General features: G+C 42.1%; 2 protein-coding genes and 1 long non-coding RNA gene across 3 annotated transcripts; all 3 read right to left on the minus strand.

Annotated features, from left to right (window-relative positions):
- Positions 1-7,989: 7,989 nt before the first annotated feature.
- On the minus strand, positions 7,990-10,781 carry LOC112272340. The gene is made up of 2 exons (XR_002965998.1): positions 10,227-10,781; positions 7,990-8,537 (listed from the first exon to the last, which is right to left on the minus strand). It is a non-coding gene; the product is annotated as an uncharacterized LOC112272340 (long non-coding RNA).
- A 379-nt stretch (positions 10,782-11,160) lies between these two features.
- LOC100837924 (2-(3-amino-3-carboxypropyl)histidine synthase subunit 2) lies at positions 11,161-16,058 on the minus strand. The gene is made up of 10 exons (XM_003577575.4): positions 15,837-16,058; positions 15,565-15,749; positions 14,924-15,032; positions 13,904-14,297; positions 13,435-13,504; positions 13,273-13,340; positions 12,451-12,566; positions 12,272-12,378; positions 11,981-12,120; positions 11,161-11,793 (listed from the first exon to the last, which is right to left on the minus strand). Exons 1-10 carry the CDS (start codon positions 15,918-15,920, stop codon positions 11,543-11,545), a joined length of 1,524 nt encoding a protein of 507 aa, XP_003577623.1. The 5' UTR covers positions 15,921-16,058; the 3' UTR covers positions 11,161-11,542.
- A 4,297-nt stretch (positions 16,059-20,355) lies between these two features.
- Positions 20,356-20,999, minus strand: LOC112268661 (protein ALP1-like). Its single transcript, XM_024454583.1, has 2 exons — positions 20,891-20,999; positions 20,356-20,807 (listed from the first exon to the last, which is right to left on the minus strand). Exons 1-2 carry the CDS (start codon positions 20,997-20,999, stop codon positions 20,356-20,358), a joined length of 561 nt encoding a protein of 186 aa, XP_024310351.1.
- Between the last annotated feature and the right edge of the window lie 1,425 nt (positions 21,000-22,424).

The raw sequence follows: 22,424 nt of genomic DNA on the forward strand, positions 1-22,424 counted from the left end.
AGGTGTTTGTTTCAAGCCATAGAGTGCCTTATCAAATTTATAGACATGATTAGAATGTTCTGAGCCTTCAAAATCAGGAGGTTGTTCAACATAAACAAGTTCTTCAATTGTTCCATTTAAAAATGCACTTTTCACATCCATTTGATATAAAGTTATGTCATGATGATTAGCATATGCAAGAAGAATTCTAATAGATTCAAGACGTGCAACAGGGGCATAGGTTTCACCAAAATCCAAACCTTCAACCTGAGTGAAGCCGTGTGCAACAAGACGTGCTTTGTTCCTCATGACGATTCCGTCTTCATCTTGCTTATTTCTTAGGACCCATTTAGTGCCGATGACATTTTGCCTTGGCCTTTCAACGAAGGTCTAGACCTGATTTCTCTTGAAGTTATTCAGTTCTTCATGCATAGCCATTATCCCATGCGGATCCGATAATGCTTCATCCGCTGTCTTCGGCTCAACTGAAGACACAAAACAGAAGTGCTCTCAAAAATTTTAAACACGTGAGCGAGTTTGAGTACCTCTTCTGATATCTCCAAGAATTTGATCGACAGGATGATCCTGTTGGATTCTTTTCCAAATCTTCGGATGATGTACTTCACCACCAGCAGTGCTAAGTTGTGGTTCATTTAAAGCAGCAGTTTGTTCTTCAGCTGGGGTGAAAGCTCCAGTTTGGTTAGGTTTTTCAGCTTGTGAAGCACCTTCTTCATTATTGATTCCAAATTCACTTTGCTTCATTTCTTCTGGACGAATATCACCAATGGCCATCTTTTGAATATTTCCTGAAATTTCTTCAATATCTACAGACATTGGCAATTGCTCTTCCTGGGAGCCGTTAGTTTCATCGAACTGCACATCCTTAGCAATTTTAACAACTTTTGTGTTGTTGTTGAAAACTCGATAAGCATGTGCATTCGAGGCATAACCCAAGAAGAAACTTTCGTCACATTTAGAATCAAACTTAGCTCGTCTATTCTTCTTGTTGAGAATGTAGCATTTGCTTCCGAAGACTCTGAAGCATGACACATCAGGATTGCGGTTGGAGATGAGCTCGTATGGAGTTTTTGTCAGGAGTTGATGAAGATATAATCGATTTGAAGCATGGCATGCGGTGTTGATGGCTTCAGCCCAGAAACGGTTAGGAGTCTTGTAATCGTGCAGCATTGTCCGGGCCATTTCAATCAACGTGCGGTTCTTCCTCTCCACCATCCCATTTTGTTGAGGAACATGAGGTGCAGAGAACTCATGCTTCATGCCAAACTCATCGAGGAATTCTTCCATCATCAAGTTCTTGAATTATGTTCCATTGTCACTTCGCACGCCCTTGATAGTTACTTCAAATTCATTTTGGGCTCTTCGTGCAAACTTCTTGAAGATCTCAACTACTGTGCTCTTATCATCCAAAAAGAACACCCAAGTGAAACGTGAATAATCATCAACAATCACAAATCCATATGAGTTACCTCCTATACTCATGTATGTAATAGGACCAAACAGATCCATGTGAATCAACTCGAGAGGTCTTGAAATAGACATGACGTTCTTCGCGGGATGAGACGCTCCGATTTACTTTCCAGTTTGGCGCGCACTGCATAAACGATCTTTCTCAAAGGAGACGTTCTTCAAGCCTCGGATGTGGTCGTCTTTGACAAGTTTGTCTAGATTCTTCATGCCCACATGACCGAGTCTTCTATGCCAAAGCCACCCTAGTGAAAATTTTGCAACTAGACACATAGGGGGTGAGTATGAGGAGTTTTCAAAATTTACAAGATAGAGATTACCCTTTCTTCGCCCTCTGAAGACAAAAGAGTTATCCTTTTCTGAAGTAACATACCCATATGGTCTTGTGAAGCAAACGATTAGTCCATGATCACATAGTTGAGCAACAGATAGAAGATCATATACAAGTGATTCAACAAGAAGTACTTCATTGATAGACAAGTCATTTGCCTTAGAAATAACAACTTTGCCGAGACCAATTACCTTTCCTTTACCATTATCACCAAAAGTGATGTTCTCATGATGTTGAGGACCAAGTTCTAAAGAGCTAAACATTTTCTTCTCACCGGTCATGTGATTCGTACATCTGGAGTCCATGACCCACTCCTTTCCTCCGGATGCATATGCCTACGAAGAAAGTTAGGCACGTTTAGGCACCCATGTCTTCATGGGTTCCTGCATGTTAATAGAACTTGAAGAACACAAGGCATCACGGAAAAATGTAATGACAGATTTTGGCACCCAAATTTGAGGTTTTGCATTTCTCCACACATTATGGTTCCAGTGAAATTAGCTCTCACTTTGTTATCCTTACCCATTCTCAGAATGTAAGATTCATTAACATGGAATATCGGGTGAGCACGTGAAGTATTAGGATGCTTTGAAGCATCCTTGCGAGGATTCAAGTTTCCCACAAATTGGGAACCTCAGCATACTTCTCTCTTCCCTGGAAAAATGTTGTAGGGGGATATTGCTCAGGGAGCCAAGCATCATCGTTGACATTGTATTTTCTCTCAAAACCGATACCTTCCTGGCGTCAGCGAGGAATTTGAAGACCAAGAATCTGGTTCAAGGTTTCAGTCCCTTGGTAACACTTGAGGATACCAGCCTCAATCTGCTTCTTCAACTTAGCATTTTCTTGAACCAGTGAGAGATCACTAGATGAAGGGTTAGTGACAACAGTGCAAGATTCACCAATAGTAATGCTAGAAGCAACATCAGGTGAATCAATTGAAGCAGGGAAATCAGTTTGAGTCACAGCATTTGAAGTAGTGATTTGAGAAATATTGTTCAATGAAGAATTGCATTTTAAAACATACTTCAAAGGAATCATCGTTTTGAGGTAAGTTAACTAACTTAGCATTGAGATCAAGATTCACATATTTGAGATCCTCATAAGAGTTCTTTAAATTATCATGTTCGAGTTTAATCGAAACATAGTTAAGACTAGTCTCAGCGTGAACTTTCTTCAGATCCTTATGAGACTCTTCCATCACCCGAAACTTAGACTTGAGTCTTTTGAGTTCATTAGCCATGTTAGTGCTCTTCTTAATCTCAGTGATAAGCAAATCTTCTTGCTTCTCAACAATGAACTAAGGTCTTTCATATGTCATGGGTTCAGATTCTTCATTATCAGTTTCATCATTATCACTAGAATTTACTTCAACTTCACTATGGGACGATACCTTAGAAGATTTTGCCATGAAGCATGATAGTGAGTTGCGATCGTCTCCAGAGGCATCTTCAGATGGTGAATCTGCAGAGTCAAACAATGAAGTCTTCTCTTTGGCAGATGAAATAGCTACGCCCAATCCGGGGACGCCGTCTTCAGACTCAGAATCAGGTGATTCTTCAGACGATGAAGAATCTGAATTCCATTCACCAACATGTGCTCTAGAGTAATACTTTTCCTTCTTCCCGTGAGCAGAGTCCTTATTCCAATCCTTCTTTTTGTGACGATCTTGGCTCTTCTTGTGAGGGTGTTTCTTGAATCCCTTCTTCTCCTTGTCTTCATCAACTTTCTCGGGACATTCAGCGATGAAGTTCCCTTTCTTGCCACAGTTGAGGCAAGCTCTTTTCGCCATATCAGATTTCTTCCGATGAGCAGATTTTCGATACTTGGAGGAGCTGGATTCACCTTGATGCTTCAGTTTGTTTCCGAACTTTCTTCCAAACTTCTTATTGAATCTCTTTACAAACAGAGCAAGCTCATCACTGGAGTTGCATTCTTCATCAGACGAAAATGAGTCTTCAAATTCTTCACTAGAGCTAACGATCTTCTTGGATGATTTCTTGGCCTTGAGTGCAATGTTCTTCTTCGAACTGGATCCGGGACCATGGATCATCTTTTTTTTCTTCCTGATAAAGCTCATAGGACACAGTTCTTCTAAGCACCTAGGTAGGGGTTAACTCCTTGAAATCTGGCCGATGCTTGATCAATTCACAGACAGTGGTGTACTCCATGGGAAGAGCTCGAAGAAACCTTTTGTTTTGCATCAAGTCAGTGATATTGTGATCATCAAGAGTATTCAGCTCATTCACAATGGTGCTCATACAATCATATAGTGAAGAAACAGTCTCATTGGGCTCACGCACAAGTAACTGACTGACGAGGCGTGTAACTCTAGAATCTTTGACAGTGGTTGTCCCTTCATGGACTTCAGCAAGAAGATCCCAAATCTTCTTGGCATCAACAAGGTTACGGATCTTGTTAAACTCAGCATCACTGACAGTTGAGAAGATGATATCACAGGCTTTGGCGTTCGCTTGATACTTCTTCAGAGATATAGCATCATATCCAGAGATGGGGCCCTGAGGAACAACAAAACCGTTTGTGACTGCTTCCCAAGCACAAGGGTCAGTAGATATGATGTGAGTCTTAATTCGATTTTTCCAAAAAGCATAATTGGTACTGCTAAGAACAGGTAACTTCCCTTCCTTAGACATACTTCTTCCTCAGGTGGTTAAACCAAAACAAGGAGACCTTGCTCTGATACCAAGTGAAAGATCGAGTACGTCAAAGAGGGGGGGGTGGATGTGACCAATTTTAAGTTTTCTTCAAAAAATGAAGACTGAAAACAGTCAGAGTACTTCAACAACAGAGATTTTACTTAGCAAATTTTAGAGTTGCAGCGGAATGAAGAAAGATGAACTAGTTAAGCAGTAGCAGTGAAGACAAGAACAGTAAGACAATTGTACATCAACAGAAAGTATAAGATTGAGGAACGATATCACCAGAACACGAAGACACGGGGATTTGTTTTCCAAAGTTCAGATTGTTGGCACAATCCTACGTCTCCGTTGAGGGGGCTGAGTCACACAAGACTCGCGGACACACAAGTCCACCCAATCCTTCTGAGCTAAGACCTAAGTCTCGCCCAGTTACTCGTGGTAGATCTTGAGGTGATCTCCGGACCTTCACAGACTGGTGATGGCGAATCACAAGCTTCGATTGCTCTTCAACACCGACTCCTAACCGTCTAGGTGATGCCAAGAGTAACAAGCTTCAAGTGTTCGGCTAGAGAGGGGATCCCATTCTTCACGCTCAGTTCAGTTCCAAGGGTTTTCTCAGGTGTACTTCAAAACATCTCCTTGGGGATCACCACCGAACCCGTTCGGGGTGGGTCGTCTTATATAGCCTTGGCCACGGCCGATCTAGCCGTTGTGACCCGTTGGATAAAGTGATCCCTGAGACTCCAGCTCACACTTTATCTCTTTGTCTCACAACGGTTAGATTACGTGGTCAAAACGTAAAGCGACGAAGTTTTTCAAACACATTTGAAATCATAGTGAAGACTTCACACGGAAGTTTCTGTGAAGCCTAAAATGCTTCATTCTTCACTCCGACGAAAAACACTCACACAGAAAAAGGTTTCGCCTAAGCTGAACATGAAGAATAGGTTTCACCTAAACCAGCTCCACACTTCAAACCCCCCTTAATAGTACGGCGTTTTTATACTCAAGTGAAGAAAAAGCTACGGAAAGACCTATGAAGAAAGCTACGCTTCACACTCTTCACCGTTCTTCATACTTCAAGCCAGTACCTGTACTTCAATTTTTAGGAGTCGTCGTTGCTGGTTAAACCAACTCTTCTGAGGAACTAAAACCTGAAACACTCCGTGTAACTCATTAGTTCCTCAACCATGTTATCATCACTCATCAAAACCCATATAGGGGCAAGGTTTCCCTTTGAATGTTGGTACCTATTTCACGTCATATGGCACTTGCAACCGCATGGGAATTTGAACAAGCTCCAGCTCAAGAAGAGAAGCAACGAAACATGTGCTTGTGTGCAATTTCGGCTGGAATTTCTTTGTCCAGCCAGCTGCAAGTGAGGTGTTTGTTTTAGCTAGTTGACTTATAGTTCCTAGTAGCAAAATAAGTATAAGCTCCAGCCTAAACAATGGGACCTAATGCCGCCATACCTGAATAATAGGGGTTAAGTGCGGTCAAATTAAGGTATAGCAAGCACCACACCTCGCTGCACTGGGTCCTCGGCCCCTGAAATCAGATAACATGTTTAAGGTGGCCCTTGGCTGCATGCAACGAATTTCTGCTATCAAAGTAGATCATCAAGATGTCAATGGCTGACAAAAATTTGTTAGATTTAGATAATTGACCAAATTTGAATTTAATTTTAGTTTTAATCAATCTACTTAGAAATTTGTAGGCAAAAATTATTTGGCTTCCCACCGAAACTACAAAAATTCGCTTCTCTAGTTCTATCTGCCATTATTCATATATTTTCATGCCGACCGGTAGCATCGATCTTACAAAATGTGCATATCGAAGACTTTAAGGGCATCTCCAATTATAGTTGTACTAATTTTGTTCTCTTTCTTTTTCAATATGTTTTTCTTTTCTTATTTCTTTCCTTTTCTTCGTAGACCTACATGTCTCCTCTTCTTTCTTGGTATCCGTTTAGATACGGTTACTTATTCAAGTAACTACTACTTACTTGTGATATTTATCTCTTCTTCACATATGCTAGTACATTCTATGTGTGTAATAACTATTGTTGAAGATGTCGAAAGTGGAACACGCCCAACACGAGGGTATAAATTGAGCAGGAGAAACGGAGGAAAAAAGGCAAATCAGAGCAAAAGGAGAGATGAGCGAGCTAGCTAGTGGATCGATCATCACAAGAATATATACGTCGTAGGTTGAGTGTGACTGGGCGCTACCAAAAAACCACCGGCATCCAATTCCCCAGCCATGGCGTACGTATTACTTCAATCATAGCTAGCTAGTGGGGATGGAGCATTATATGCTTTCGTATGCTTCCGGACCACTTGGACCTATAAATACACGCAAGAAATACAAGAAACTTGCTTAGCTAGAAACGCTTATTGGAGCTAATTAAGCGCTCTCTCGTTACCCTGATAGCTTTGCAGATGGGGAACTGCATCCCGTGCTCCCCATGCATCCCGTCGTGCTGGCAATGCTGCTGCCCGTGCCTGTCGTGCTGCTGCCCGTCGTCCGGTGACGCGGCGTGTCCGATCAGCCCCAACTTCTACTGCGGGTGCTGCCCGGCCATCAACCTCAACCCTTGTCCGGGCAGCGTTAACGTCAGCTGTTGCGACCGCAACGGCCGAGACGCAACGAAAGGACGCCTGAGATGAAGATCGTTGCCACCAGCTCGTCTACTAGAATAATTTTATTTATCATTGTGTATCGGACATCACGGTGTGTGTATAGATTGATGCAGATGTCGGAGTTCGAAAATAGAATGCATCGGACATCAAACTCTCTATGAGTAATTGTAACTTTGGACTGTAACCCTATTCATGAGTGATAAGGCTTCCTTTTCTTCACAAAAACAAATAAAAAACGGTTTTGCTATTTCTCAGGCGACAGAAATAACTATTTTTTTGTCGATGATAGCAATCTTTTGATTCAATCAAATCTTCATTAGATGGCTACGATTGTTAACTGAGAAATAACTATTTCTTGGACGACTGAGAAAATAGATACTCTCAATAAAAAAGAACAATGAACTAGTACCGAGTGTTACGGATTGGCCGTGATTCAGATATGTATGTGCTATCTTGGGAACATATTTGATCATCTGTCCCAATTTTTCTCTGCACTTTAATGATTTGTTTTGCTATATGCCACTTACATATAGAGTCAGTAAGAGTGTAAGACGAGACAGGATAAAATATCAAGTCTCTCTCTCCACCCCTGCCGGAAGGTAAAGGAGAGAAAAGAAGGACCTTTTTCCTTGTACATTGGGGGTTCTTCAACGTGTTTACTTTTTCGACAAAAATTAGGATCTTTGGAGACCTTAATCACAGCAAAATTAGCACAGAAAATAGACAAATGATGATGACGCAATAAATTCTTGTAGCCATACCTCTTCCGCGTTCCTTCGTTGCTTAGAGACACTGTCTCTACCTAATTGTAGACACATTTATTAAGGTATCACAAAACTGTCACTATGTGCAATGCCGCTATATGTGATGATACACCAATAAAATGTCTTAATTTACTTCTGCGTTGGGTTCTTCGATGCTTACTTTTACTACAAAACATATGATCATTGGAGACCCTAATCACAGCCAAGTTAACACTGAAAATACAAAAAATAATGACAACGCAATAAATTCCTGCAGGATGTATCTTCTTCTTTAATGCGTGGATAGACCCTAATCAATTGCAGGGATTACTCACGCAACATCCACGCTACATCTAAAATCACAAAAAAAGTAACAAACCCACGAACAATCCCACACGTCGCCAAGCATCTCCTTCCTGGCCAATTGCGGAGGATGTGAAGCGCGCTCGGCATCGCCCCGTCGAAGACCACCGTGTTTCGATGCTTCCAAATACTCCAGTACACCAAGCTTAGGCCATGTTAGTTTGGATTTCTGCTTTAACTTTTGGTGCTTCTAGTCCTCTAAAAAGCACTTCTCTCATTTACACATGAAGCTCATCTTTGGACGTGCTTTTCAGCTTCATGTGTAAACAGGATAAGTGTTTTTTAGAAAACTAGAAGCATCAAAAACTGAAACAGAAGCCCAAACAAATAGGACCTAAAAAAGGTATAAACAATAACGCAAGATTTTAAAACCAACAACAGTAGAACGTGCATGATGTTGTTGGACCGTAAATTGTCCTCCCAAAACGGTAATTAGTTTAACTTTTTTTAGCTACAGGAGAAATTCCAACAGTGAATATATTAAAAGGGTTCCGTCAAAAATAATATTAAAAGGGAAATATGTCCGCACGATTGGAGATGGCTGCTTCAGCAAGCTCATGGGCGACGCGAAATGGTAAATGGAGCTGGTGTTGTTTGTCTAAAGATTGCGGCAACAGTTGGACAGGTTTCAGGCTTCAGTTCTGACAAAAACACACAACTCTCACAGGAAAGAAACGTAGGCCTTTGGCACCGGCCATGCTCCACTTCTTGCAATCTGCAGCTTTGAATCTCTCGAACTAAGCGAACCGATGCTGCTGTTGATCTACCACGCTCCGGGAACACCAGGCCGTCAAGCCCCATCCTCTCTTTTAGCTGACAGGAGCAAAATGGCGAACTGAAACTCTAAAAGCCACTTCTCTTCAACGACGAGATTCTGCTAGACAGCTCAAGACTGACTTAGCTCAAGGCATTGACTTGGCGAAAGACTTGACTCAACTAAATGAGAATCGAATCCTCTCCAAAAAAAAAACTAAATGAGAATGAAGATATGCCCAGACACGGTAGCTCGATCGACAAAGCACCCGGCCCAGTGAAACACGCGGACGCCGGTATGTAATCAAGGATAATTAGCAGAAGGGAGAAGAAAGACAAGTCCGGCCAAATAGCTTAGTTAATCCGGAGCGTTAGATCGATCGAGCATCTACATCGCACAAACGCGCACACATAAAAATAACAAGAAGGCATAGCAAGTTGTGCTGCGAGACCAAAGGATCAGAATATATGTACGTAGGAAGTGCACTGGCATCCAATTCACCAGCCAGCCTACGTCTTTGTTCTAAAACATGGTATGTACTCATTACTCTCTCTGTTCTAAAATATAAAATGTTTTAGCTTTGTTTTATATTATTTTAATTAAAATTGGTCAAAATTATATGAAAATCTACTAACATCTCGATCTGAAATAATTATATTACAAAGATATATACTATGACGAATATAATAAAAACTAATTTGTAGTTGTTGATATTTCCCTTCAAATGTTTTTTAAAAAATTCTTGTAAACAGAAAGTTGTGGATGTTGATAGATTAATTCTTCGATCAACTTGATCAGACTTTTCTTTAAATTAAAGACAAAACTAGAAGGAACCAGCTAACATTATACTCCCTCCGTTCTGAATTAACTGAACTACAAATTCACATCAGTTAATTCGGAACTGACGGAGTATATTTTTATGCATTCTAGTGATACGTAGCATCTATATGTACTTAGACCCTGTAAATAAATTGTCACTCGTGGAAGCGCTAAGAGCAAAAAATAATAAGGGACTATAAGCTAAATATAATATTTGTGCTTAATTGAAGAGAAGATAAGATGAAGCAGGCTGTAAACTAATAGCTAGCTGCAGCACAAGCTCCTAAGTTGTCTGTGAGGCTGAAATGTGTGACATGTTTTAATAAAATATTACATTTTTATAACTATTGTACATGCTAACTATTAGATAGCTATAAAGGACTTATGACCAGTCGTTTGTTACAACTATTATTCTTACTCTAAAGAAGCTAGATAAGCTTTAGAAAAAACCTTGGGATTTGGGAAGCGCTAGCGAGCTCGGTGGTAGCCGATGCGGAACTTCATGTGCTCCCCGTCATCGTTCAAGTGCAGCTGTCCGTGCGCCTCCGCAGACGCAAACCTCGGCTGCTGCTCCTGCTTGCCCATCCACCTCAAGCGTCATGGTCATTTCAAGCCTCAGGATGACAGACCAGGGGAGGCGTAAAGTGTGAAGTCGCCTCGGAGAGGAGAAGGCGGAGAATAGCGATGCCGATGGCGCGTGCAGCTGGGTGCGCTAAGAAAGTGTTTTGTGGCTGTGTAAGAAAGACATGAACGAATGAATGAACTATTCCCCAATTCATATCTGCTTCTTCCATTAAGAGCCCAAACAAGACCTCGATCTTGCACGAAGACGCAGAGAAGTCGGGAGTGTGCTGATTGCTGGAAAAGGATCTCGCGCTCTCGTGCTACTAGGCTGAAGCTTGGCATCGAAATAGATCGTGTAGTAGCTTTTGTTTATTTTCTGTTTGATCAACGAATATTTAACATCGTACTCCCTCCGTCCCATAAAGATTGACGCGGTTTTGAACTGGCTCTAGTTTAAAACTGTGTCAATCTTTATGAAACAACTGTGTCAATCTTGAAACAGAGAGAATATAAAATAAATATTTTCTGCTTATATCTATTCTTTCACAGCAAAATATAAAATGAGTTTCAGCACAACACGATTCATTAGCTGGTAGACGAAAGGTCCCACTGGCTTGATTGTAAATTTTGCTCGCCCGGTGTTTAGCAGCGGCCATGAACTTTGAGCCGAGAACAGACTTGATCATATGCCCCACGTTACATTGCACTTTTATAATGTGCTTAATCTTGTCTCACTGACGGGTGTCCCAATACGCCACATGTCCGTGGCACAAGACGGGCAGGCAAATTATTTACGTGCAGAATAAAGTCCAGCATTTGATGAGCCAATCCAACGTCACATTGTTACATCGTGGAATCAAAGTGCAATCGTGAAATAGTCACAAGATCAACCAAACTTACTATTCTCAACAACAACAAATTGGCAAACTGCATACATCCCAACTTCTATCTAGATAAATGCCACAGTTGTACAGACATCCACAATGCACAGGTGTTCCTTCACGTCATTAAATCGCTCATGGCTCGTAACAAAATTTCCCCTGTGAATGCAGCAAGTTCTAGTATACAAAACTGGAAGAACAGCAAAACGCAGCAAAACATATTGGCTGTGGACGCACGACAAGAATAACCAAGTAAAAACAGATGTTCTAAATTTCCACACCAAAATGAAGGGCCCGCAGCACACCGCATGCAGCATTCCTTCATTGTGAGCTATTTGTTTTCTCATTGGAATAACCAGCAGCTCTCCCTGCCCTGCCTATCAAGACCGAGTCTGGTACTGGACCCTGGTATTCTCCAGTGAGACCACGGTAGGACCGTGCCTTGAGGTACTCAATCGCAGAGTTCGCACCTCCTTGGTAAAGAATTGCATCATTGTTCTGGTTTCGGATGCTTAGGGCTTTCTCTGTTACATCAGCCAGTGCAAGTGATGTGACTGAATTCTCCTCATCGTCTGTGGGGACAAATAAATAATATGAAAACATGTATGGTTTAGTATAAAAAAGATGAGTCAAGGAAATGCATGAACCATGAGGCCAGGATATTGATGTAGAATATGGTGTTTTCTATCAAGGTTTCCACATGAAATACAGAACTCAATAGATAATGTTGCAGGAACGTCAGATCCAAGTGCATGATACCTTGAGGACAATCATCTTCCACATAGCCACCTTTGATAAAAGAAAACCGTGCTTCTTCACTTTTGCTTCCAACTTCTGGTTTCTCTGAAGTGATCAACTCTTTGAAATCCAAAAGATATTCCCCAGTCCATTCTCTTCCCCTGAAAATGTATTGCAGATTGAAAAGATAATGATAAAAAGAATATTCTTCAAGTTTGAAGCGACATGTAACCACAACTTCGTATAAATTCGTAATTCGACCATGAATAACACAAATGCATAAATACTACCAGCGTTAATAATGCACTGTACCTGCTAAAAGCTAATACAGCTTCAAATGGTGTGATAACTGGGGCCAAAAATTCTTTGCTATCCAATAGAGCAGTTTGAGCGCAAGAAACATATACAAAAACTTCACACTGCCATCGAAAGAACAGGTCAGTTAATCTTCATATGAGAAGCAGCGAGAACAGTCTAGAATTCAGTAGCACCTCAGGAAAATTGGCAAGTTTTGCAGAATTAGGCCGTCCCATGACCAGTGTATAAGATTTCTTTCCAGCGGCTTTGATCAGATCTTTCATTTGCTCAATTATGTTAAGATAACCAGCTGCATCATAAAACAATGCAATGTGCCACATGACTACAGTTAAATATTTGCACCAAAATGACAAGCATAAAGATGATCAGTTGAGCGAATAACGGTAGTCAAGTGCAGTGAATGAATTATGATACTCCCTCCGTCCAACAAAGGATGTCTCAACTTTGACTAAATTTGAATGCATCTATACACTAAGCCATGTCTAGATACATCCAAATTTTTACAAACTTGAGACATCCTTTGTTGGACGGAGGGAGTATATGGAAACCAAACAAAATAGAAGTTCAACTAAAGAAAAGATAACCAGGGACTAAACAGTATATTTATTTAATAATATATTGCAGTAGATCATTAATCTACTGTTTTCCCTGAAAAAACAAACAGGGCCTGATCCAGTCAAAACACCAAAGAAATTGGACAATTCATTCATATGTCCTGCTTTAAACTGCTTCAAACCAGTCGAACCAGCCTTCACGCAAACCAATCAGACCAAAATAGATTGGACCAAATTAAACCCAACATGCACGAACTTCGAAGCTCAACTCATGGCAAGTTTACACTGAGATTAAGAAATGCAATGCTAAATATGAAGTTGAATCCAAGCAATGCCTCAATTTCATGTGGCAGAACCAAGGGCATGCTAGTTTTGCTTTCCAAGCTCACCAACCTAACATTAGTGTAATTATTTTTAATATTGAAGGTAACAATTACATACCAACGCCTAGAGTTCCGACCAAAATGCCAATAATATTAGCATCCTTTGCCTTCTCCACAAGGTAATATCTGCAAAGAATTGGTATTGTATTAATACTAACAGATGATAGCTTCCTTGCATTTCACAGAAAAATAAAAATACATATGCTGCACAAAAATGTACCTGCGCCTAAGAATTTTCATCAGATGAGAGACATCCCTTGACAATTGATTTGCTATTGTGTCATATCTAACTGCATACAAATATTCACATACATTTCATTATAAATATCTCTTCTTTGAAGCAAACGTTTAATAAAAGGGTGTTTCAACTAATGATATGAAATGATACTGGAACAGTCTACTGCATGACAAGCATGCACTAGCTACTGCCAGGCCCATAATAAATTGCAGGGATCTACTGGCTACTGTATGTGAACAATATAAATTGTTCAGCAGAAGTCATAGAATAATTGAGTATAAGGAATACAGGTTGTAAAATAAACAAGCATGCACTTCAAAAATATGTCAAGAGAAGTAAACTGGATTGTAACTTCATATATTCTAGGGCCAAACTAGAAAACTAGGCAAAACATGATTTGCACTGAACTAATTATTCAACTAGCCATAAAATGAGGAATAAGAAAACGAACCTATATCACATTTATTGAAAGTAAGTGCAATGTTAGCAAAAGCGGAGTTATCTTGTCCAATCCAATATAACAAATAGTCCTCCATTTTCTCATTTATGGATATACCCCATGTAAGGCCTCCAAGATTATACTTGCGGGTGTTCCCTTCCACATTACAACAACTATTCACAAATGTGGTCACATCATCACTATGTAAAGACAAATCATCATTATGAGTGCTTCCATTGGGTTGAGGAAATTGCTTTTCTGCAGTGGGACTTGTTGATGGATTCATTTCCGAACAAAGATCTTCTGCATACTGAATTTCAGAATTGCAAGAATCTGATTTGCATAATTCGACAGACGCTCCTTTAAGATCATCCAATGCATAGGCGTACTCTAATCCACATAACACCTATTTAATAAGCCAAAGCAGCAAAAAAATACTATTACAAGGAGAATAAGTGAATACTATAATTGATAGCTCGGCACATTTGATCAGCTATTTCGCTGTCTAAATAAATAGTAGTAATGCAAACATGCAGGGACCAAATAAATACTACGAAGACCCTAAGCATGTGTTACATAATACGATTAATTTTTTCAAAAAAGATTGATTTCATGCAGATGTAGCCACTAACGGCAACACAACAACAAAACCACAGGAAACCCAATCTGATTTTGTTCTATGTAACTTTAGGGTTAGGTTAGAGAATGACCTAAATCAATTGTGTGTACTCCCTTAAGTAGTATATGGTCTAATTGATATTACTTTTAAACTTACCAGTAAAGTATATTGTCAATAATAAATGTTAGGAACATAATTTCTATAACCGGAAATGCTGTCTTTTCTAACTCCTATATTTGACATAGCTAGAAAGGGTAGTTTTATTTCAGTAGGAAAGATATTTCTGTATGTTGATCATGCAATGTAATTAGAAAAAGTTAGGGAATCCAGAATTAAATCACAAGGAACAGAATCGATGCTAATTCAATAGACTGGAGCACAATTTTCAGCATAAGAAATAGTTTGAGCCATACAAGAATGGGTTTATTGCTTTCTCTCAAGCAATCCAGCAATGAGCGGCAACACGCACTGATATCTAATGGTGCCTTTCCAAATACGAAGAAAGCTGGCAAATTTGATGTTCTGCATTTAGATTTCTTCTTGTCAGCACAAAATTGTGTTATCTGTAACTAAAAGGTAATAACTTCCAATAAACATACCAACATGATTCAAAATGATTTTATGTTACAAGTGTGTAAACGCATATAACTGAAATATTGATATGATAAACCTCTCACATCATGAGCAAATTAATAGGGAAGTCACTCAATTAACTATCGATAGTTTGCTGCTAAACTACAAGCTGCCAATGCATCCTCTAGACAACAGACCATCTCTGAAATGATAACCTACTAATTTGTAACGCCCCTAATGACAATCTGAAACATCCAATCGTTTATCCAAGAAATACAGAAATTGACCAGCTACAGAGATATGAACTCCCATTCCAAAGCAAAACCTTATGCCAGACATGTTTTCTCGACTTTATAGCCTGCATATTAGTTAATCTTCTAAAAACCAATAAAGGAGTATTCCTTCGCAAGTCCAGATTACAAACTCCAACCTCTTGTAAGGAACAGGATAGCTAACATGAGGAAGGCAAGAAGCGGCTCACGGGCTCATGCAGGAATGGCCGTAGTGGACGACGCACTGAGCGTCGATGTGGGACGCCCCCACCTCGTCGACACAGCACGAGTTGTACGCGGTGTCTGCCATCACGTACAGCTTGGTCCCGCCGCCGAGCTCCCTCCGCAGAGCCCGCGCCACCGCCGCCGCGTCCTTGAGCAGCTCGTCCGGGAACTAAAGCAGCAATACTTGATCAGAATCAAAGGGAGTGAAACAGATTAATGGTGAACAGAATCTCGAGAAACAAAAGGAAGAGATTACCTGGAGGGCGACTCGGGTGTAGGCGCGGGCCCGTAGGAACTCGGCGGTCCGGGGGATCTCGTACCTGGATTCGATGCCGTCCATGGCCGTGGTTTCCACTCGCGAATCGAAGAGGGTGGATTGAGTATGGAAGGAGAAGAGTGGAGAGCAGCAGGAGGGGAGAACTGGGAGGAAGGGGAACGGAGGGTTTTGGTTTGAGACGCCGCCGCTGGCCGCTGCTTGTGCTTGTGCTTGTGCATCATCCGCTGATTCTTCGTTTGTTTGAGCCGTTGGATAGAAAATTTAGGGTTGAGCCAAAAAAAAAGCGAGATCGACGCTCGAAAAAGCTCAAATGGCCGTGAGTTTCAAGGGGAAAACAAAACTAAATTATACTCCTTCCGTTTCATAATTAAGTCTCAAATTTGCTCAAAGTTGGATGTATCTATTTTCTAAAATGTGTCTAGATACATGTAATATTTCGACAAAAATTATGAAAAAGGGGGAGTACACCGGAAGACATGCAATTTCTAGATGACCATTGTATTAGCTATGTTTTTTAAAGTGAGGGAATACCCCCGGCATCTGCATCGGTTGATGCACATGTATTAGCTATGTTCCATCATTCTTATCGTGGTTTTAGTTCAAATGGAAGATATAGGTATTCTAAAAAGCAAAGGTGTGCCCAACACGTGCCCGTAAATTTTCCAAACAAAGGTAATATAGAAGAAACCCAATTAAGCCATATATACTGCTATTAGTGTTGTAACAAAACATCACTCGCAAAAAAAAGATGAACCCTATTGCGTTAGTTAGTACCATGTTAGAGCCAGACCCGCAACGGTCCGGCCCTCTGTGTATTATGTGCCTCTGGGTCAAACGGTAGCACGCCCAGTTCCATTGATGAAATATCACACACATGTCCATTACACCCTCTCATCCATAAAAAAAATAGACGACAAGGATCGGATGGAGTATAACGGTTCAAATACAAATCCAAAGTATTTAATACAAGCCAAGCAAAAGTTCAAATACATCAAACTAATAAAAAGTGAGTCCCATCAATGCCACGGGGAGGTTTAATGTAGACTCGCGATCATGTGGCTTCTTTCGAAACGTCACTCTTTGCACATGACAGGTGCATATTAGTACATTTAGTGTACTTGCAAGCCACACTTGTGTGGTTAGAAGAGATGCATTGTAATGATTACATGATTCCTAATTTGGCTACTAGGTTTGGTTTTCCAAAAAAGGAAGATTTTGGGATTTTGATCTACTCATAGTATTTTTCGTTGAACTCAAGTTCTGTAGTTTTGATGAATCTGGTTTGAACAATAATATGGTCATTATGTGGATATTCACTCCAGGACATGTGGACACGGATCCTCAAGTGTTGATATCCAACATCAGGATATGCGCGAGGTATGATAGGGAGGCAGGCGCACCGCAAGTAAAGATGAAGGATACAAGTTAGAAGAATGACTTGTGTGCAAGGGGCAGCCAACGACAAGGATGATATACTCAGGTTGCACCACAAGTTGAGTACGAGTACGAGGCGCACTAGGACAGCCTACGACGAGCCCGGCACGTCTAAGGGGCGCCCGGATCTGCGAGTCCATATTTGAGTTGAATTCTAGTCAGTCGAATTCTAGTTTGAGTCGGAATCCAGTATGAGTCGAGTCTGAGTTTGAGTCTGAGTCTGAGTCTGAGTCTGAGTCTGAGTCTGAGTCTGTAATGTGTTTGGGCTGCCCCTCGCCTATATATACAAGGGGTACGTCTAGGGTTAGAGACTACATTTTAGCTTATTCAGAACCTTTTTGTTGAATTGCTCCAAGCATTCATCTGAAATGATATAATTATCTTTGTTTCGATCAGGAATTTTACCTACACCATATTCGTTTTGATAGGGTGTTTTGTCTACTGAAAGTTCGAGCGTAATCTGTCGTTCCGTTGAGAATTGGAAGATTACGAAATCGCTTGTGGTCGGCGGACTACTGCGCAAGTGTGTGGTGTTGCGAATTTCCATTGGGTTGCAAGTTCGTCGTGCAGCGACGGGTGAACAGCCGGAAGATTTGTAGAATCATACAAGTTATCCACGTTGCTCTCTGAGAAGATCAGGCCATCCCTTATCACCAAGCTATGCATCTCTCCACCCGCGTATCACTCTCTCTGCCCGCCACCGTCGCCCCCCTCCACAACACAGCCCTCCACCACGCGACCCCTGCGCCGTCTCCCACATGCATCTCTATGTCTCCCCCACGTGACTGGCCATATGGCTGCAGGGTTGCCGCTCACTCTTTCTCTCTCCACCACATCACTGGCAATATGGAAGCGGGGGATCGTCCTCCTTCTCTCTCTCCACCATGCGGTGGCAGCGAGGAAAAGATGTCTTCTGCACATGGGAACCACATGGCGACCGTGCTGCCATGTGGTTGTGGCAGCGCTGGGCGGCGGTGGCGACAAGCGGCACGCCATGTGCTTCTGGCGAGCGATTTTGTTTTAGCACTATAAACGGAGGCGCCGTGCTCTCCAGAGTAACTGAACTTTTCCTCATCAGAAAACATTATTAATTTGCAGTTTTCAAAAGTACTTTTCTAATTAATACACACGCCAAAACAAATCTGTCAAGAGGAGAAAATAAAATCTTGGAAGTTCTTTAGTTGAACTCACCTTTGGGCTGCATCCTTTTCCATTCCTCCTGCGCCATACATGCATGCTCACCTGATGATCTTGTGTACCCATAAGATCAGGCCTGGCAAGAATATTATCTTCCTGTCAGATGTCTGCTCGACCGCTCGTGAAATCATATCAATCGAGAATATCAATTGTAGAGGCATGGGGACTGAAATTGGCTAGGGCTCCCCTGATGATCTTGTGTGTAGATATGTATCATAGCTCTAGCGATGCTTTACCTAAGATATTGGACATAATTCATGCAAAAGAGCCCATAGTTGCCTGTTTTTACGAAAGAGTGAATTTCGTTTTGTACCCTCAAGTTTTTGTCTTTTTACAGCTTTTACCACATTTAGTGATATTTCCGTTTTTTGACCTCATTTAGCAAAAGTTTTGCCACAAATTACCCCATTTAATTTTTTTAGTAAATAGATTCACTCAAAACTGAAAATGGAAATCCCATTTAACTTTTGGCAGCCGAGAAAGCGTCATAAATCTCATCCGTAGATCGATCATCCGTAGATCGATCGATCTACCGCGTGAGCCCTGTACTGTTTGGTTACGTGATGCATGCATATGCCACCTTAGCGCATCTTCAACGGGACCCTAAACAAAGTCCGTGCTCCGTTTTAGAAGTCAAGCAAAAAAATCGTCTTCAGCGCGGAGGGCCCTAGATCTATCCCCAAAGCCCTCGTTCCTTGGGAGCCCCTGTTGTTGCCACGGCACTTTTCCTCTTTCTCTCTCCTGCCTCTCCTCCACGATGCCACTGCATCTCGCCTCCCTAGCCGACCTCCGTCACCGCCGGCCAGCCAGCCGCCTCCGCCGCCCCCGTCTCCAGTGCTACCGCCCCCCCCCCCCCCCCCATCTCCAGTGCTGCCCGGCCGCCCCCATCTCCACCGCCGCCCCCCGGTTGCCCCCATCTCGAGCCCCGCCCCCATCTCCCACGCCGCCCCCATCTCCGACCGCCCCAATCTCCAGCATCGTTGGCCGCCCCCATCTCCCGCGCCGCCCCCATCTCCCGTGCTGCCCCCAACTCCGGCCGCCCCAATCTCCAGCGCCGTCGGCCGCGCCGCGTCCGTGCCGTCCCGCGCTATCGTCCGCCCCGAGTCTTCTCTACCACCCACAGCTGCGCCTGGCCGCCGGTCCCCGCTCGTCGCCGGAGCTCTTGGCCGAGCCGCCGTGCACGGCCTCGCCCGCCGGCGACCGCCTTTTCTCTGTTGCCCTCATTTGCGCCCGCCGGCGCCCTCTCGCCTACCTCTCCTCTTTCGCCCGCGGCCGAACCGCCGACGCCCTTGCTGCCCCTGCTCACCGAAGAAGAAGACAAGAAAAAAATGAATATGTCCCACTGACATATAGGCCCCATATATCAGCGAAATAGAAAAATTAAATAGGGGCTTTAGTATAAAGGGCTGCTGCCGAAGATGGAACAAAAATAAGTGCTAAAAATTTAAGAGGAAGCCCCAAATCAACAAGCTCCAGCTCCAAAATAAGGGCTAAGGGTGCCTTTAACATGACACTGAAACTGTGGCTGGAAAAAGCTAATTTTCTGCTGGAGCTGGAACGCTGGAGCTGAACCTGACTTGCTGTTCGTTTAGCATGACACTGAAACTGTGGCTGCTCCTGTATGTAAGTGGAATGTCTGTAATGGCCCTGTTTGCTGCAATTTTTTATTAAACGCTGAGTTTGATGATGTAAGCGAAAATGACGAGTTTAAGAGTTAGTTTTGACATAAAAATAGTATTATTTAAGTTTACCAATGAGAAAGATACTACTAATGGATCCATTGTCATAATTAATCGTAGTCTAAAAGTTAACCATACAATGTCATAACAGATAATACTAATATTAAGTACATTTTTCCATATCCTCATTATTCCCTATCGGCCATCAATCCGTTCGCAATAGCTTGACGACTGGCATTCATGTTCACGTTGCCTTGTCCCTCATGGTTCCACCCATTTGTGACAACCACATGCCCTGGTGGCATGTAGTTCTCATCACGGTCACACTTATCAAAATCCTCATCGAATATCTCACTCTCTCTAATGAAGTTATGAAGTGCCATGCAAGCGATGATAATCTTGGTTTGCTTCTTTACTCGATAACTCGGGATATCCAATAAGATGCGCCACTTTTGCTTCAACACACCAAATGAGCGCTCAATTACATTACGGAGTGAGGAATGAGCAAAGTTGAACAACTCTTCTTTACCACTTGGTGGTCGCCCCATGCGGAACTCAGGTAGATGATATTTTTGTCCTCTGTATGGTGCAAGATAGCCAGTGTCATTGGGATAGCCAGGATCCACAAGATAATATTTGCCTGCACCATGATGTATGTATTAGTACGAAAATAACGCATACATACAAGAATGGTATATGTGTGATGCATCAAAGAAATTGTACCTGCTGGAGGGTGTGGAAATCCCTTCTTGTACTTGTCAAGTGTGTCTCTGAATATTCTTGTGTCATGTGCAGAACCTGGCCACCCAGCTACTATAGAGGTGAATCGCATGTCGAAGTCACATACTGTCATGACATTTTGAGTGGCATACCCATGGCGACCAACATGGTTAATCATCTCATCAGCTGGCACAACAACTGGTATATGCGTACCATCGATTGCACCAATGCAATTATTGAAGTGTGGATAAAACCTAGAGTCACGAAGCCTGTCATGCATGGTTCTGAATTTGCGATCGAAGGGCCTTATGATGTCTCCTGCCATTCTATTCAAGCATGCCAACACATGGTTGAACTTCCTGTGGATAGTGTCAGTTGATCTATGAAAGCGATTGTGCACTTGGCTCACAGATTGGGGGCCACCAACAGTCCATAGAAACATTGCAAGAGCCTCTTCAGAACACATAAACTTTGTCCCCTTCAAACCATAATGTTCTACCAGCCTGTCATGCAAAGCATCAAAACAAGGCCTGGTCATCCTATACATTTCATAACAGTCTTCTGTAGAGCCCAAAGTATCATAGGTCCACTGTTGACCGGTGCACCTATATTGCAACAAAGTTGTTTGGTAAACTTGAAAATAGGTGTTTCTTCTATGCTATGAAGACTAGTGAGGGGAGGCTCCAGTGGTTGAAGAGGCAGTACGCGGACAGGAAGAGGCATTAGAAATTCATTCACTTGTGTGTTGTATCCTTCAATTTATTTCAGACTTGTGTGTGCTGCTACTGTTTCGTAATATTGTGTGTGACCTGAACAATGTATTTGTATCCTTCAATTTATTTCAGATTTGTTGTTGCTGCTGTTTTTTTGCTGCTATTGTATAGTTGCTGCTGCTGTTTTCTTGCTGCTATTGTATAGTTGTTGCTGCTGCTCACATATTTTACTTGATGCTGTTTTTAGATGAGTTCATCAACAGAGGCCGAGAGTGACTCAAGTGACTCAAGTGATGGAGATATTAATGTTGCTACCGAGAAGAGGAAGTTCAGGAAAAAGAGACGCAACCGAAATGTGGCTGTTTTTTTTGGTTTCTACCTGCATGCTAGAAAATATTTTAACAAGAGGAAGAGGAGGGAGCATAGGTGCACCGGTCAACAGTGGACCTATGATACTTTGGGCTCTACAGAAGACTGTTATGAAATGTATAGGATGACCAGGCCTTGTTTTGATGCTTTGCATGACAGGCTGGTAGAACATTATGGTTTGAAGGGGACAAAGTTTATGTGTTCTGAAGAGGCTCTTGCAATGTTTCTATGGACTGTTGGTGGTCCCCAATCTGTGAGCCAAGTGCACAATCGCTTTCATAGATCAACTGACACTATCCACAGGAAGTTCAACCATGTGTTGGCATGCTTGAATAGAATGGCAGGAGACATCATAAGGCCCTTCGATCGCAAATTCAGAACCATGCATGACAGGCTTCGTGACTCTAGGTTTTATCCACACTTCAATAATTGCATTGGTGCAATCGATGGTACGC

Source organism: Brachypodium distachyon, chromosome 4, assembly GCF_000005505.3.
Source record: "Brachypodium distachyon strain Bd21 chromosome 4, Brachypodium_distachyon_v3.0, whole genome shotgun sequence".
In the NCBI taxonomy this organism is placed as follows: Eukaryota; Viridiplantae; Streptophyta; class Magnoliopsida; order Poales; family Poaceae; genus Brachypodium; species Brachypodium distachyon.

Excerpts from the sequence above, each read along its gene's own strand:
- LOC100837924 (XM_003577575.4), bottom strand. The coding sequence starts at position 15,920 with ATGGACGGCATCGAATCCAGGTACGAGATCCCCCGGACCGCCGAGTTC. Across the intron at positions 15,033-15,564 it reads GGCCATTCCTGCATGAGCCC|AACATCAAATTTGCCAGCTT; the intron begins GTGAGCCGCTTC and ends ATCTAAATGCAG. Across the intron at positions 12,379-12,450 it reads AACTTGCCAATTTTCCTGAG|TGTGAAGTTTTTGTATATGT; the intron begins GTGCTACTGAAT and ends TTTCGATGGCAG.
- LOC112268661 (XM_024454583.1), bottom strand. The coding sequence starts at position 20,999 with ATGCGATTCACCTCTATAGTAGCTGGGTGGCCAGGTTCTGCACATGAC. Across the intron at positions 20,808-20,890 it reads ATTTCCACACCCTCCAGCAG|GCAAATATTATCTTGTGGAT; the intron begins GTACAATTTCTT and ends ATCATGGTGCAG.